Genomic DNA, 16,461 nt, shown 5'->3' on the forward strand with positions numbered 1-16,461 from the left:
TATTTTCATTTTATTTATTTTTGTTTCACATTTGTAATTTGTTTAACTTTTTTATTTTTAAAATTTTTTATTTGAATTTAAATTAATAAAATCATTGAAAACATTAGGAATCAAAATAAATTTATGAAAACAATCATTTTAAATAAATTTAAATTTTCTAATTTTAAAATAAGTTTATAATTTTAAATTATAATTTGGATTTTAATCTAAATTTTTTATTTGAAAGTAACTTACTAATATATAAAAATTTATTTTTAAAAATTATTTTTAATTTTAATAATATAAAAAATATATATTTATGATGTTACTAATCTGATTAATTAAACCGATAACTTTTCCTATTGACTGGTTCTCCACCGAACCTCTCCACTTATGTCACATCTTCAAGTATACAAAAGGAGACCATCATGCCAGAAATGTAAATGTATTCAAAGAACCCATATTTGGAAAACAATTTTCATATATTAAAAATTATACATATAATCTCATTTTGGTATTTTTATTATTAAATTTTTTATAAGAAAAAAAAAATTTAATATGAATTAATGATTTAAAAATTATTAAAAATATATTTTTATTTAATACATTACATTTTTAATATACATTCTAATCAAATAACCCAAAGATAAACATATCAATCTGGTTGTACGTTATAATAAGACTAACTTACAACTCACATGTAGGGCTCTTTTTTTCTTTTTTTAATAGCATTTGTTGTCACTCACAAGATTGCATGCATTTAATGTGATAAATGGCTATGGTGCTAATAAGAAAAAAAACATAAATTCAATTCATTTAAGGGCTATGCTCTCATACAAAAGCGGCCATAGGGCAGATTTAAATGAACTAAGTGTAAAGACAAGGTAATTCAAGTCTACTTATATTAAGTAAATTGGGTGTTGGTCATTTAAAAAAAATGATTAAGGATGATTAAAGACGGATAAAGTAAAGAACAAAGAGCAAATATAAACAAAATTGAGGAAAAAAAATATCGACTCTTTCTATAGTGGTTCGATAATGTACGATTACATTCACTCTCCTCAAATGTTTAATTAAGGATTCCACTAAAGTTTTAAAACTTGAAACTCAACCTTTCAATAAGTATGTTTGGATTCCAATGTTCCAATGGACATTCATTTGTATCTCAAGTTACCTATCTCACTTAAAAAACACCTATTACAAGATGAATAAAAGGTGGGATGAACACTTAAATCTTATTATAGCAAATTAAGCTCACATTACAATGGAAATTGGGGTTGATTTGAAAATGCACTTAAAAAAATTGAAAATTGAGTAAATAGACTTGAAAAAACAATGAATAAGAGAAAAGAGTAGGTTAGGAATTGCTTTAAGTGAGTCTCTTGTTTATAAATGTTCTTATATATTTCAATTTATATGTATGCAACCTTAAATCCTCGAAACCCTTAAAAAAACTTAATTGATCAAACAACCAATTTGATCGATTCACTAGTTGTTATGTATTAAATGTACTAACAACCGATCTTTTAAAATCTCAATCTATTGCATTAATGTACTAATAGGTGATTGTTAGAGTTTAGGACCTCAACTAATTGAACAATCAATTTGACCAATCATTGATCCATTGGAACTTTTGCTTCAACCAATTAAAAGCATACCACTAGATGAGAGAGAATAATAGACAAAGCACACCTCAATGAGTCAAGTCCAATAGACTCAACCAATTGTATTGTAAAGTGCAAAAACATAAGGTTGGAAACCTCCGACAAGACATATTTAACTCTAAAAAGCTTTTTAAGCACACTTTGGAAGAATTAGAACTAAAGTTTCATAAAAAAAACAAAATCTTTCGATGATAAGATGTGATTTATTTAAGTTCAAACAAAGATGATTTTTTGAAACTTTAAGTGAATGAAAAATTTTGATGACTCAAATGCACCACCAACAATCTTCATATCTTTGGTCTTCTTAAGCCTTCAATAAGCTCGAGTCTCCAATGCAATGATCTTCCAATTTGAAGTGTTAATAACTTTAACCTTATTTTTTTATCATTAAAACTTAATAATAATAATAATAATAATAAAACTCTTAGACTAATACAAAGAAACTATTTAAAAATATTTTCAAAAACAATTCTTCAAAACAATTTTTGAAAATAATTTTTAAAACCAATTCTTTAATATTTTGTAAAATAAAATATTTTCAAAAACTTGAAATATTATCAACATATTTTTAATGTTTTTAAATATTTCTTATAAATAAATTTATCTGTATCTATACAATTATTATTTTTTGAACAAATAAAAAAATTCAACTAAAAACAATTAAAACATGTTTTTAGAAACAAAACAAATTCTCAAAAAAATTATCCCACAAAAACAATTCCACATTGGCCCAAAACAACTGTAAAGCATACTTGATTACCTATGCTTCATAACCTTATTTTCCTTATCCATAGCATGATACAAAATCACCCCAAAATGTGCTCTACTAAATTGGTGAAGTACCCAAATGAAGATAACACATCTAGGAGAAAATGGGTTCTCATTTAAGATTGGATCCAAACAACATTCCACTAAAATCGAATCCAATTAAGACCCACAACAGTGAAACCAATACAATAAATACACATACATAAGGTGCAAAGCCTCCCCATTTCTTATAATCCATCACCATCCTTTCTTATTGGGTCCAACACAGTTTTTTTTCTGAAAAAAGCTAACAAAAATTTTATTTTGCACAAGACCCACCACACCACCAACCCGGCAGGCCCATTTGATACAAGAAGCCAAAAATGGCTTTGAAAAGCAAAGAAGTGCAGAAAAGGAAAGTGAACAATGACACCAGCAACCCTCTTCCCAAAACTGCATTGGGTGTTGGTTAAAAAGTAAAAACTCAAAAGCTAAAAAGCCCCCCCTTCATAAATATTTACACAAAAGTGTAGGCCATGCTCTTCCAAAAACACAGTTTCACTTCACCTAGCCTTTGTGTCCTCAAATCAAAGTGTTGTTTTCTGATCTTTCTACTTGGCACTTTGGGTTTTTTTTTTTTTTTTTTGGGAATATTTAAAGGAACAAAATATGAGCTGTGCAAAGCTTGTGTGGGTAGTCGGTCTAGTGACAAAGGGCCCAGTTGGCAACTTGGCATACATGCATGTACAGTAGAGAGAAGTTTGGCAAGAAAATTCTTTTTCACTTCTTGGATGAGGTGTTGGCCATGGCAGGAGACCAGTAATCAGCACCATTGTTGTTAGCCACGTGTTCTGTGCATTCGACTGGGACCAGACACAGGCCCCTGCTCCTCAGATCTTTGCTAGACTTCTCTTCTCCGTTTTCTCCGCCCTCCTAGTAAAAAGAAAATGGGGAAAAGTACAGTTTGACTGTCACCCATAAAGCCCACTTTCACCATAGTCAAAATCAAGAAAAAATGACAGAATTCATTCTCAAAAGAATGACAAGGGAGCTAATTCATTGTAAATACAGGAAAAATGATCTGTGAAGTGGGTGAATATGGGGAAATGGGTAGAAACCAAACCCAAAAGGCAGACCCATTTGCAATTTCAGAATTACTGTTTCTTAACCTCAAGTGTTTCATTTGGATAGTACTTTTGGAATGTTTATTTTTTTTTCCTTGTTTTTAAGAGTGATAAAATTGCATTGACTCGGAGACAGGGTAACAGAGGAAAACACAGTCCAAACAGTAAAATAAAGGAAAGGGGTAATTGATAAAGTTGGTGGTCCTTACAGACATGTGGGCCGATGAAGGCAGGGTTTGCAAGTATGGAGAACACAACACCTGAACCTGGTCCTGCAGAAACCTGATATAACCCATCGCTTCATGAAGAACTGAAGCTGTATCCGTCTGTTCCACATTTCAATTTCCCAGCATTAGTACTTGTTATTCACTTTCTTTCAAGAGAATGTTCATTTTGATTGGCATCTAACCACAGGTTTTTCATGTGAATTTCTACCTTGCCAAAAGGAGAAACTAGCTGCTGCAATGCTGTGATTCTCTCTCCTAGTTTCTCCTTCTTTACCTGGTATTTGAATTTAGCAGAGAACAGAGACGTTGATTGCAGAGAAAGTGGCAAACCCAGAAGAAATATACGACATGCAAAGGGTGTAGTCTGTTTTTCTGACCTTGACATGGCCGCCGGACGTGGGATTCTCCGATTTGGTCTTCTTAGAGTTTCTCTGACCTCCCGCCGGAGCTTTGGCGAGGCCGCTCGAGGTTGGCACCGACATATTGCCTGACCCATTTCGTTTTTTCTGCAAACAAAGAGGAAACAAGATCAAACCAGATGCTTTTTCTCTAATCTCCAAAAGAATTGAAGGTAAAACAGAAAAATTTTTGGGCATGCAGCAGTCATTGCAGACATTAGATTTGGAGGCTTTGTTGATGTTGGTGTTATTGGTGGAAGAAGCAGAGGAGGAATCACTGCATGTAACTCCAGATTTCTGAGGAGTTTTGGTGGGTTCAGCAAACCCCACTTCACTCTGATAACCCCCAAAGCACAGCATTTTAGGAGGCTTCTCGTTAGAAAAAGAAGGAGAATAGGCAAAGCTCTCATCAATATCAAGACCCACAACGTCGTCCGAGAAGAGTAGCTGAGAAAAGCTTCCACCGCTCAGATGGTCTTCACCGAACCCCTCACTATCCGCCATTGGAGGAAACCTACACAAAAACCCCCACCCCAGAAAAAATCCCTGAAAGAGCCTTTTACCCCGAGAAGATGGAGAGAGTGGAAGGACCCAAACCCAAAAGGGTGTGTTTTAGGAGTAAACAGCGGACGCTTTCTTTAGAGTCTAAAGAGGGAGGGTGTGGCAGAGCTGAGAGCCCGCTGTTGCAGGCTAGCAGCACTGTTTTCTTCTCTCTTTTTCTTTCTGGGTTATCGGTTTTGTTTTCTCTTTCTTATCTGTCTGCTCATAGGAGAAAGTAGAGAGAGTGTTGAGTTTGTGTGTGATGGTGGTGGTAGTGGCGTTTCAGCCGTTACTTGACACACTGGGCTTTCCAAGGCTTTGGTTTTCGCTGTCTTCAGTCAAACCCACCTCGCCCCGAGAAAACCGTGGTTTCGCCCTCCAACGCGTTTAACCCGGTTTTCTTCTTCCCGGTTTGCACCCCACACGCACCAGTTTTTCCTTCTTAGGCTACTCCCATAGGCCGGCACTTTAGCAGTTTCAGTTTCACATATTGCTTCGAAAATACCTAGGTCCATGACATTAAACTCTTTAATCAACTATATGACAGTCTTAACCCATGACCCATGAACCAGCAGATTCATGCACCATGGACCACTGGACCAACGGACGTTTTGGTCATTCTTTCGCAAAATTGATTGATAGTGGAGTTGCTTTTAGTTGGACCCAGAAGTGACTTCCAAGAGAACCGAACCGGATGTGATGGGTCACCACGCGAGGGTCACGCCCAAAGTTGTGTCTCAGCTTGACTTTAGCCGAATACGGGTTTGAAAGCTGTTGGGTGGGTCCAAGCCACCACCACTAAAGCATCTTTTCATTTTTTTCATTGTACTCTCATGTGAGTGATGTCATCTATAACTTATCCCTCGTGTACCAAATAATATTATACAATTTGATCTTTAAAACAAAGCATTCTACCCCTTTCCAATTGGCTTACTATCGGGGTTTTTCTATTATTTTTATTTTTATTTTTATTTTTTCTCTAATAAATGTTAAAAAAAATTAATGATTTATTCTAATTTTGTAAATTATATTCATTATTTTTGTTATGCTATTATTGTAATTTACTCATAATTTTTTAAATCTAGGTTTTTTCTCATCAATAAAAATATTAAAAACGTAGGACACTAAGAGGTGGTGAAGAGCAGGGGGAGATGACACATGTTTTCCACGTGGCGGATCGGGCACGAGAAAAGACACGTGGGGAAAATCTTTATGTGGTCACCGACACGTCAGTCAATTGTTCGATCTCTGCTCCATTGCATGCTCCGTCTTCCGACACCTCGCCGGTCGTTTGGCGCCGTTGACACGCGTGTCTCTCCTCTTCTTCGCCCTTCGATGCTTTTCTAAATGGGGGTCCCTCTCTCTTAATTCACGAAAATGCCACTGGCCTCAAAAATGTAACCTATGTTAAGGCAATTTTTTCTTCCACAGAAAATTATTATCATAAATAATTGACAAATAAATGGATTTTAAAATAAAAATAATTATAAAGAGTTATATTAACAATAAATGGGATAGAATAAAAAATGAATTTTTAATATTATGTTCGGTTAAAAAAATTTGAAATAAAATGTGAAAGAAAGAAAATAAATAATAAAAAATGGGAGAAAAAAACAAATAAATAAAAATAAAAAATAAATTAAAAGTTCATAAATTATTTTTATAAAATTTTTTATTTTTTTTTTATTTTTTTGGTTATATAAACAATAAACATTAAATAATTTTAAAATATATAAAATTTTAATTATTTTTAATTATATTTGATTTTTTATTATTATTTTTTTGTATTTTACGGTAAAACCAAGAAAAGTTTTTCTTATCAACTTTTTTTTTTATTAGTAATTTCTGAAACCAAACATAGTTATCATAAAGATTTATCCTTGGATTTTCCGCTAAATACCCTGTTTGTAGACTGAAAATCGAAGAAAAGAAATAAAAAATAGAACTGTGTCCTTGTCCTCTGATAATGCCGACACATTGAACTCCAATCCAAGCTGATGGTTCCTTCTCAAAAGTCAAGACTATCACCGGAAAAAGCAGGAATGAAAGCCAAAAAAAATACCTCCTTCCAGCATTAGTCACGCGACATGGCACTGATCCTACACAACATGCCGCATTCTGTTAACTACATCATAATCCATTCGCAACCCATTTAATAAAAAATCAGTAGAAGCTCAAGTTTGCCCTCTCTTGGGAATAAAAACAAACACCTGGAACGCACATGAGTATATTAACTGCAGCAGATCTCTTTCAGTTTATCAGCAGCCGCTTGGTCCACCGAATACTGTAACCAGAATAAACTACAAGTGGGTCTCTAGATCAACAAAGAAACATAAATAGCACCAGGGAAAGAGAGAGAGAGGGACTGAGGGAGTGTAGTAGTGTAGGTGACCTTGTTGAGAACCCAAAGAGAGTGGGTGTAAGTTCTATTGAAGAGGTCATTAAGGGCGTTAGGGTCGGCGGCGTCGACTTCTCTGTAGTTGACGAAATTCTCTCTGGCGTACTTGGCGTAGTATGGCCTTGTATCCTTGGGCAGCCGCCTCACCAGCCTCAGAACGGCGCCGTATGCTTTCAAAGCCTTCTTCATTCTCTCCCAAGTTTCAAACTTCCAACGACACACCCGCTCTCTGTTGTTCACTTGTTCTTGGTACATAATGGGCCTTACTTGGGCCGGGTCCAGTTTTGTTTAAAAGAAACCCAAGTAGAGTGGGTTCGAAGCCCATTTGTTAAACCATATGCTGCAGGTTTTAGTCCACTTGCAACTCTCAAGTCCGGAATGGATGACCCACACGAAAATCAATCGGTTTTCAAATGAGAGGGTCGAAAACCCGATCCAAGAATTGGTATAAAAAAGAGGGTCATGGGTCCGGTCCAATGCCATAAAAGGATTCTCATTAAAAATCAATTGATTTTCAGATGGTACTAAAAAACCCGATCCAAGAATTGGTATAAAAAATAGGATCAGTTCATAAGTCTAGTCCAATCATAAAAGGCTTAACCTATTATTACCATTAGATAAGATGAGATGTTCAAAACCCGATCCAAGAGTCTTTTTCCATGTAATTAAGAAACTTCAAAGTGTATCTTTCAATTTAATTAATAGAACCTGAAAATGGAGTAAATGTATAGGCAATTTGTGTGGGTGTAATTTAGAAGCACACCAGTAGATAATGTGTGGTGCAACTGTCCACGTATGACAACTAACTGACTAGTATTTTGCTCTTCATAGTCTCACCAACCTTTCCAAGGCACTGTATCAGTACCAGTATGCGGCTCTCTCCTTCGACACGCAGACTGTAATTTGGTGGTGGTGGATCATAAATGATTTATTTTTCAAAATATGGTTTTTGGTGAGACGTCTTTAATATGATATATATGTTGATTTTATAAAACCAATGACTCTGTTTGATATGATTTTTATTTTCGCTTAAATGACCTTGAATTGGATATTGGAAAAATATTTAAATTCATGTAATTACACGTGTCAACCACATCACCTCAAAAACCCATGAAAGTTCCACGTATGTCTCCCGTTACCCTGAATGGCACAATCCATGTAAACACTTCGCTTTCAGGCTCCCATCCTTCCTAGAATAAAACAAAATTAAATATGAAAGACAAATAAAAAATCTGCATGGCACAACTGTTTCATTTTGAACCGCTAGTTTCATTCATTCTCATGCGTGGCTATTCTTATCTCCGAGTTGGCAAACTTCCCATCACGCATTTTCCCTACATATGCCCCTACACCACCACCCACATTTTCTCACCCCCCAAACACCATTTTGTTTCTGAATAACCAATAGATATGGATATTTGGTCTTGGATATGCGAGCTGCCTAACTCGGACCAGTGGGTCGAGTCGGAGTCACCTCCCACCTTCCAACTCGTCAGCTCCAAACCAACTAAAGCCGACACAACCCAGTCGATTCAACTCAGAGCTGAACGAACATCCGGGTCTAACTCGGAAGCCTTGGTTACTTTCTCCGTCTACGTGCATGGCTTCCACCCTTCTAATGCAGAGAAGACCCTCTGGGTTTCTGACGCGTGTCCTCTCGCATCTGACAAGCCATTCCTCCCACTGCTTCTTCAATTGGTCCAAGAGATCGTGTCCCGTTCACCCACCGCGCATGATAGCACCTGCCCCCGCTCCCAGCTCCAGAAACTCAGACCCGAACCTGTTGCGTGGGTCCTTGACTCGCACTCGCCCGAGTCGCTCTCCAGTTTCTTCAACCTCGTCTTCCTCACGCGCCTCTTCTGGCTCTGTGTGTGCGATGCGCCCAGTGAAGTCGGCTCTCTCTACTTCGACTCGCTCCTGACTCCCCATATCGAACTGTTCTCCTGCAACCACGCGCATGTGCTGCGAACGTTCTTGGTTTCCATCGGAGTGGACGCTGAGCTGTGTTTTATGCGCTCCGTTGGGTACATGTTAGCAAAATGGTTGATTTTAAGGGAGGTGGGCGTAGGATTGCAAATGTTAACCCCAGTGCCGAAGCTAGGATTTTCATACGCAATGGAAGCTCATGGGTTGTGGACTCTGAAGGCCTACGCTCCGGTGATGGCGATGACTCGCACGCGCTTCAAGGGTCAAGAAAAACAGTACTCCGCAATCGAGGCTAAGGAGTCCGTTCTGAGATATGCCCTAGCCCACCAACAGCTCGAGGTCGTGATTCAGTTGGAATATTCCGTTGCCTTCCATGACGGCTATATTCAAGTTAATACACGTGTCAATAATCTGCGGTTCCACATCGTAAAACTAGGATTTTCTAAAAATGATGACATGGATTACATCGACGAGAGGCATTTCCCGTCGAGGATTAGGGTTTGGATTGGGCCAGAGATTGGGTCGACTTACGTAGCAAGTTTGAGCTTGGGCCGGTCTACAGAAAACATAGAGAAAGAAGTGAAAACGCAGAGAACAGTAAAGGGTAATTTTGGAAAAATGAAAATATCAAGGGTAAAAGCAACAGCGAGGTTGTCGACGAGGACAAGGACGAAGAATTGGAGGTGGGATCAGGACGCGGAAGGGAACGCTGCCATTTTTGAAGCAGTTCTATGCGAAAACAATAGCGGTATGGAAGTAGCGACGAACAAGCCACCTAACACTATTAGTGAGGGTGACAAATGGGAGAATGGGTTGGGAAAGAGGTACTCTGGAGCGAATAGAATGTTTTCAAAGAGTGGGGGGTTAGTTTTTGCAGGGGATGAGTATGGAGAAGGGGTAGAGTGGAGACTGAGCAAAGAAATGGAAGGGAGTGTGTTGAAATGGAGAATAGGAGGTCAAATTTGGTTAAGTTATTGGCCTAATGAAATCAAGACTTCATACTTTGAAACAAGATGTGTGGAATGGTGCGACGAGGTGGATTTGCCTTTAATTCCTTGTAAATAGATTTTCAAAGGGATTCATATGTACTCCTACTTATATTAATATAAGAGCTAATCAACTACTTTATCTTAATTTAGTGTATGAAAATTATTTGTCACCATTTTGTAATTTTATATTGGATCGATCCAATCTCAAGGGCTTGACAATGTTGGCCCAAGCCATGCCAATTGTTTGCTCTTAGGTTAGCAAAAGCCCAAAGCCATTGCCAATCAGGTGTTGTTGGGCTTCCACGTGAAATTAAATCTTAATCCCATGCCTAGAGGAGTGCTTTTGAGTAGTTGCGTTATTGCTCGTGCTTAGAGTGCATTATTACAAGCACCTTGAAGGTAAATCATTGTAGGTGATTCTGTGGCACTAAAATACTATCATGGAGGAGGGAAATATACTCTTAAGGGCAATGATTACATGCTTCAACCAATGTCAATAAGTTTTTTCTTCATATTTTTATTAGGGTAATGATTACATGCTTCAACCAATCTTATTAAGTTTTTTCTTCATATTTTTATTTTAGTTTCCTACATTTTTTACCTATCAACCATTGATTCACCAAAAGCATGCTTGGCTTCCCATATCATTCGCCCAACCTCACCATATCATTTGCAATTTACTAGACATGTGTCTGTTAGTTTCCGATATGGGATAGGTTTTGGTTATATTAAAAAAATGCTATACTAAAGACCCCATCCAACTACATAGCTGCTTTGATAGATGACACGGTAAATACCCAATTTCCTTCCTTGCAAACCTACCATATCATTTGCAATTTACTAAAGATGTGTTTGTTAGTTTCCCATGTGGGATAGGTTTTGGTGATATTAAAAAAATACTATACTAAGGACCCCATCCAGCCTACTTTGATAGATAACACGATTATATATATATATATACATTTATTTTATAATAATTATTGTGAGACCCTGTATCCGTCTAGGCATAAATCTATTTCTTGTCTAGGTATCAAATGGACAAAGGATGTCTAACATTTTGATATACTCACCACCATCTAGCATGATCCCGACATGTAGTTTAGAGTATTGCATGCTCTTGCACAAGAGCCATGTAGCCTTGTTTGTCTGACCCTATGGTACTAGACGGACACAAAATCAAGTGGGCATTGCATTCACCATCTAACAAGCATTAACTACGATAAGAATTAAGTGTTTTGATTGATGCAATTGTTACAAGGCTAAAACACTAGTTTTAAGGCTCATCAAGGTGTGATAGCCATTATGAGTCGACAATCATTGATATTAAAGACAGTAATGCGCAATCAAAGGTACCATTAAGGCACTTGAAAATACGTTACATTTTAATAAAGATAAATAGCCACTCTTGACCATAAGAAATGTACACTGTCATTTCTCCAAGACATTTATTTTCTTGCTCAAGTCTTCTCTCTCTAACTTAAGTTTCTGAGGGGTGTGCCTAGACAATCCATTCGGACATCCTTTAATGTAAGCAATAGCTTTGTCTACATCTTATGAGCTAAACGGAATATATTGTGTTAACTTTGTCCGTTAGGATCTAGCCGAACCTTACTGTTGTTGGTCGTGGGCCAACAATGGCGCTGTCTCTAGGAAAGCAAATGCAAAAGCTCACAAAAACACAATGGCCAATACGCTTCCTGCAATTTAATTGGCTAATATCGACGAGCAATTCCAAGCTTGGCAAGAAAAGATGGAAAAGAGGCAAGGAGAGAACGAGCAACGAATGCAATCACTGATATAGTTGGCAGAACAACTAAAGTAAGAAAACCAAGAGCTGTGTAGCCTTGTCTATCTAACCTTAGCTAAAACAAGAAAACCAAGAGTTATGAGCTCAAATAAAGTCGTCTAGCATGATCTTGATGCACAATTTAGAGTTATGCATGTTCTACATAAGAGCCATGTAACCTTGTTTGTCTAACCCTAGCTAAAACAAGAAAACCAAGAGCTATGGGCTCAAATGACCATGGGGCATCATTTGAAAAGTCTCTACACCCCTACTAGCCAATAGACAGCTTGAAAACGAGATCGAAGCCAAATAGAGAGAGTTTTTCATTATTATGTTGAGTTGTCCCTACAAGCAGACAAGAAACTGTTTGCTAACAATTCCCCGACTTTGTTAGAACCCTTGTAATAGGCGGTTGACAGAACGCAAGCAAAAGAGGTTGTAAGTTTAGTCAAAGAGAAAGGAAAAAAGAGTCATGAATAGGGCCCGTGGCTCTCTGACGCCTTGAAAGTCCATCTTGGGCCTCAAGACAAAGCAGCACTAGGACCATCGTGCATGTTTAAGGCCCTGAAAGCACTATTCGTCCACCCCAATGTGCTAAACTGACACAAAGCCAAAAGGCAACTCCATACGAAAAATGCTAAACAACATATGTCATAAAGCCAGATGGACACAAACAATGCCAAAAGGCAACTCCAAATGACAAAGGCTAAACAACATATGCCACAAAGCCAGATAGACACAATGCTAAAAGGCAAACTCTAAATGGAAAAGCCTAAATGACATATGCCACAAAACCAAACGAACACAAAGCTAAAAGGCAACTCCAAACAGCAAAGCTTGAACAACATAAGCCACAAAGCACACAAAGCCAAAAGACAACTCCAAACAGTAAAACCTAGTAAGCCAAATGGCAACTCTAAATGGAAAAGCCTAAACGACATAAGCCCTTATCCCATTGCTTAAACGCGATGCCAAAATGGTGCAAACAAGTAAAAAAAAATCGAAACCTAACCTGGCATAACAAAGCAAAAAAATTTTCCAACATAAGTTGATAGTAAATTCTCTTCAACCGCCCATCTAGTTTCTAAAGGGATTCGACTAAGAGAATTAGGGGGCATTGTGGAACCCCACATCCATCTAGGCATAAATCTATTTCTTGTCTAGGTATCAAATGGACAAATGACGTCTAGCATTGTGATACACTCACCGTCGCTTAGCATGATCCTGACGCACAGTCTAGAGGGATGCATGTTCTGTACAAGAGCCATGTAGTCTTGTCTGTCTGACCTTATGGTACTAAATGGACACAAAACCAATCGAGCATTGCATACACCGTCTGACAAGCATTAACTACAATAAGAATTAAGTGTCTTGATTGATGCAATCGTTACAAGGCTAAAACGCTTCTAGGCTCATCAAAGCGTGATAGACATTATGAGTTGACAATCATTGACATTAAAGACAGTAAGGCACAATCAAAGGCATCATTAAGGCACTTGAGAAGACGTTACATTTGAGTAAAGATAAATAGCCGCTCTTGACCATAAGAAAGGTACATTGTCATTTCTCCAAGACATTTCTTTACTTACTCAAACCTTCTCTCTCTGACTTAAGTTTCGGAGGGGCGTGCCCGCACAATCCGTTCGGACATCTTTTTGTGTAGGCAATAACTTCGTTTACATCTTAAAAGCTAGACAGAATACATTGTGTTAACTTTGTCCGTTGGGATCTAGCCAAACTTTACTGTTGTTGGTCATACGCCAACAATTATTAATGATATATATGAAAATAATATAAAATAATAATTTTTAAAATAACAAAACACATAAATATATAATTAAATTAAATATTATAATTTTTTTTCACTTTCATATTTAAATATTATACCTATTTTATTTAATAAAATTTAATATATTAATATTTTTATTTTTATCATTTAATTTGATATATCAAATATAAAAAATAAAATATTATACATATACATAAATTTATTATAATTATTTTAAATTTTAATAAAATATAAATGATATATTTATGATATTATCGGTTTAACCATCGGTCCAATCAATAAATTCAAAAATTGTGAACCAGTTACTTTTTCAATTCATTATTCGTTTCAATTCTAAAAACATTGTTTTTGTTTACCCATTTAGCAGTAACATTGGTTCAATAATAATTTTCTACAATTATTTTCTAATAATCATGGAGTACATCCAAGACCATGAAAATTTTCACAACACTAGTCAAACCTGACACATTTAAAATAGACCTATTTAATGAGTCTTATTTTAGGAGATGATAAAAAAGTTGTCTCTAGCATTGATACGTTTAAAATATAACATATTTTGACTCAACTAAAACCTAATGAAACTTTTGAAAATTGTGTTGGTTAGGAAAGAGGAAACAAATGAGTTCACCATGCGATCTTGAGTACACCATCAAACAAGTTATTTAATGTTTACTACTCTATGAAATGAAAGATATTTAAGAAATTTTGAATAAAAAAAATATATCTTAAGGTTGTGTTTGGTTCCCGGAAAATACTAAGGAAAGAAAAAAAATGTAAAGGAAAATGATTTTTTCATGTTTGGTTATCCTATGAAAAATATAAAAGAAAATAAAATATAATTAAAACTAATTAAAAACTTATATATTTTTAAATTATTTAATCTTTGTATTGATGAGTTAAAATAAATAAAATGAGTTTGAAGTAACAAAAAAAAATAATTTATCGATTTTTAATCTATTTTTTATTTTCCTTCACTTTTTCTTTCCTTCTACTTTTCCTTTGTATTTTCTTTCCCTTATATTTTCCCTCAAATTTTCTGGGAACCAAACATAGCTTAAGAGTATGTGAAAACCTAAACTATAAATTTCTAGATGACTGAGAATACAAATGTTTCAACTCAAATCCATGCATACCATGCCTTAGCTAATGACCTACAAAATGAGCATATTAAACTACAACCTTTTGTTGTTGAGTATCTCAAGTATGAAGTACAAAAAGGAGCTAATGTCTCTCAAAGACCGATTAATACCGTATTTTTCACATAAAATAGGTACAATGATTATATCTTAAGCTTGATTTGTGCATTAAAAACGTTTTAAATAGGTAATTATATATCACCTTATGTATGCCTAGTTTTATCATATTTTCCTTATGTTTTTTTATTTTTTATTTTTATGATTACAACCATAATTAATAAATAGTGATGACCTTGAGGGCCTTCATTAATGGAACCCTCGTTCAAATATGAGTTTGAGGATAATGGATGTAAACTGGTTACACCAAACCACTATAAAAACTAGTCTTTGCGTTTTTCTCTTCTCTAACTCTATTTATTTGCAATTATTCTTACATTGATTTTTATCATATTATTGTTTATATTATCGCCCATATTCATAATTGTTAAATTTGTAAAAAGTAGTCATTACCCTATTCACACCCTCAAGTAATTACCTTAAGCTAATATAGATAGAATCCTAATAATTATCATAAATTTTTTAATACAACAATTATGTATATAATTAAGATTTTTTATAAGGATTAAAAATATTATTCATTATATTTAGAAATTTTAAAGGTATATTTTTCCGTACCAAAACATTACATTCCACTCATAATGTTGAAATGGTAGTATAAAATATTGTTTTATATTTATCTTATTCTTTGATTTGTATTTGTTAACATAATTTTTATTTAATTTTTTTTAAAAAAATACTTAATAAAACATATTTTTTACTTTTTGATTTGTATGTGTTAAAGAGTTATGATTTTTTTTTTTAAATAGGAAATTATTTTATTCCTTTTGATAAAATATTTTAGAATATTGTATTTAACCTCCTTAAAAATCCTAGTTTGTTCTCCATTTAATTTTGTGAAGAAAAAAAATAATAATAACCATTTATACCGTATACATATTATTACGTACAAAACTCACTTTAAGTTAAATTATACTTAAATTATTGACTTAAAACCAAGACTTGAAATAACAATAAATATGAATATATTGGTACTTGGATTTTACGAATAAATTAAAAATATCGGTATATTTTGACAAAAATATGGTGGAACAAAAGTTATTAAAAATTCATGAAAATACTTTAAACTTCAAAATTTTGATAATAAATAAGTATACATATATTAAAGTTATTTTGTAAATGCAATTAACATAGATATGATCAAAGATAATGATTACCAAATTTTTAAAGAAAATATTAACTTAAATTCTTTTAATATATTTATGTTCATTTATTTTAAAAATTAAAAACTACTTTTATTAAAACATGTTTTATTACATTTTAAATAAGAAATTAAATTGATTTACATAAAATATTTTATTTAAGATTTAATTTTTAAATTTTTTGCTATTAGCATTAATTTATTTAAATGATTAAAAATTACATTAAAAATTTATTTTATCAAATTAATTTTAATTTATAGAGTATTAGAACTTTTTAATTTTTTTATTTTATCAATTTTGAATAAATTTATATTTTTAATATTTTAAATAAAAACATTTAAAAATAAATAAAATTAGAAAGATAAATATAAATAAAATAAAATAAAGTGAAGTGATAGTAATTTTTATAAATATAATTAATGAAACAAATATGAAAAATAATTAAAAATAAAAGAATGAATTTTTTATTTTTTATTTTTGTCAAAATAGGGCTTCCCAA

General features: G+C 34.3%; 3 protein-coding genes across 5 annotated transcripts; 1 reads left to right on the forward strand and 2 right to left on the reverse strand.

The window, feature by feature from the left end:
• Positions 1–2,506: 2,506 nt before the first annotated feature.
• LOC100249018 (transcription factor bHLH113) lies at positions 2,507–5,238 on the reverse strand. Of its 3 annotated transcripts, XM_002269952.4 has the most exons (5): positions 4,356–5,238; positions 4,119–4,247; positions 3,950–4,015; positions 3,724–3,840; positions 2,507–3,323 (listed from the first exon to the last, which is right to left on the reverse strand). In XM_002269952.4, exons 1-5 carry the CDS (start codon positions 4,641–4,643, stop codon positions 3,171–3,173), a joined length of 753 nt encoding a protein of 250 aa, XP_002269988.1. In that variant the 5' UTR covers positions 4,644–5,238; the 3' UTR covers positions 2,507–3,170. The 3 variants fall into 3 exon arrangements, with proteins under 3 accessions (XP_002269988.1, XP_010647962.1, XP_010647961.1); XM_010649660.3 differs by having other exon boundaries at positions 3,950–4,247; XM_010649659.3 differs by having other exon boundaries at positions 4,119–5,238.
• Positions 5,239–6,489: 1,251 nt separating this feature from the next.
• Positions 6,490–7,419, reverse strand: LOC100242420 (LYR motif-containing protein At3g19508). The gene is made up of 2 exons (XM_059735727.1): positions 7,072–7,419; positions 6,490–6,963 (listed from the first exon to the last, which is right to left on the reverse strand). The coding sequence occupies exons 1-2, from the start codon at positions 7,330–7,332 to the stop codon at positions 6,910–6,912; spliced, it is 315 nt and encodes a 104-aa protein (XP_059591710.1). The 5' UTR covers positions 7,333–7,419; the 3' UTR covers positions 6,490–6,909.
• Positions 7,420–8,410: 991 nt separating this feature from the next.
• On the forward strand, positions 8,411–10,137 carry LOC100243866 (uncharacterized). The gene has a single exon (XM_002270060.5). The coding sequence runs from the start codon at positions 8,488–8,490 to the stop codon at positions 10,066–10,068; it is 1,581 nt and encodes a 526-aa protein (XP_002270096.1). The 5' UTR covers positions 8,411–8,487; the 3' UTR covers positions 10,069–10,137.
• Positions 10,138–16,461: the final 6,324 nt, after the last annotated feature.

This window comes from Vitis vinifera, chromosome 3 (genome assembly GCF_030704535.1).
Source record: "Vitis vinifera cultivar Pinot Noir 40024 chromosome 3, ASM3070453v1".
NCBI lineage: Eukaryota > Viridiplantae > Streptophyta > Magnoliopsida > Vitales > Vitaceae > Vitis > Vitis vinifera.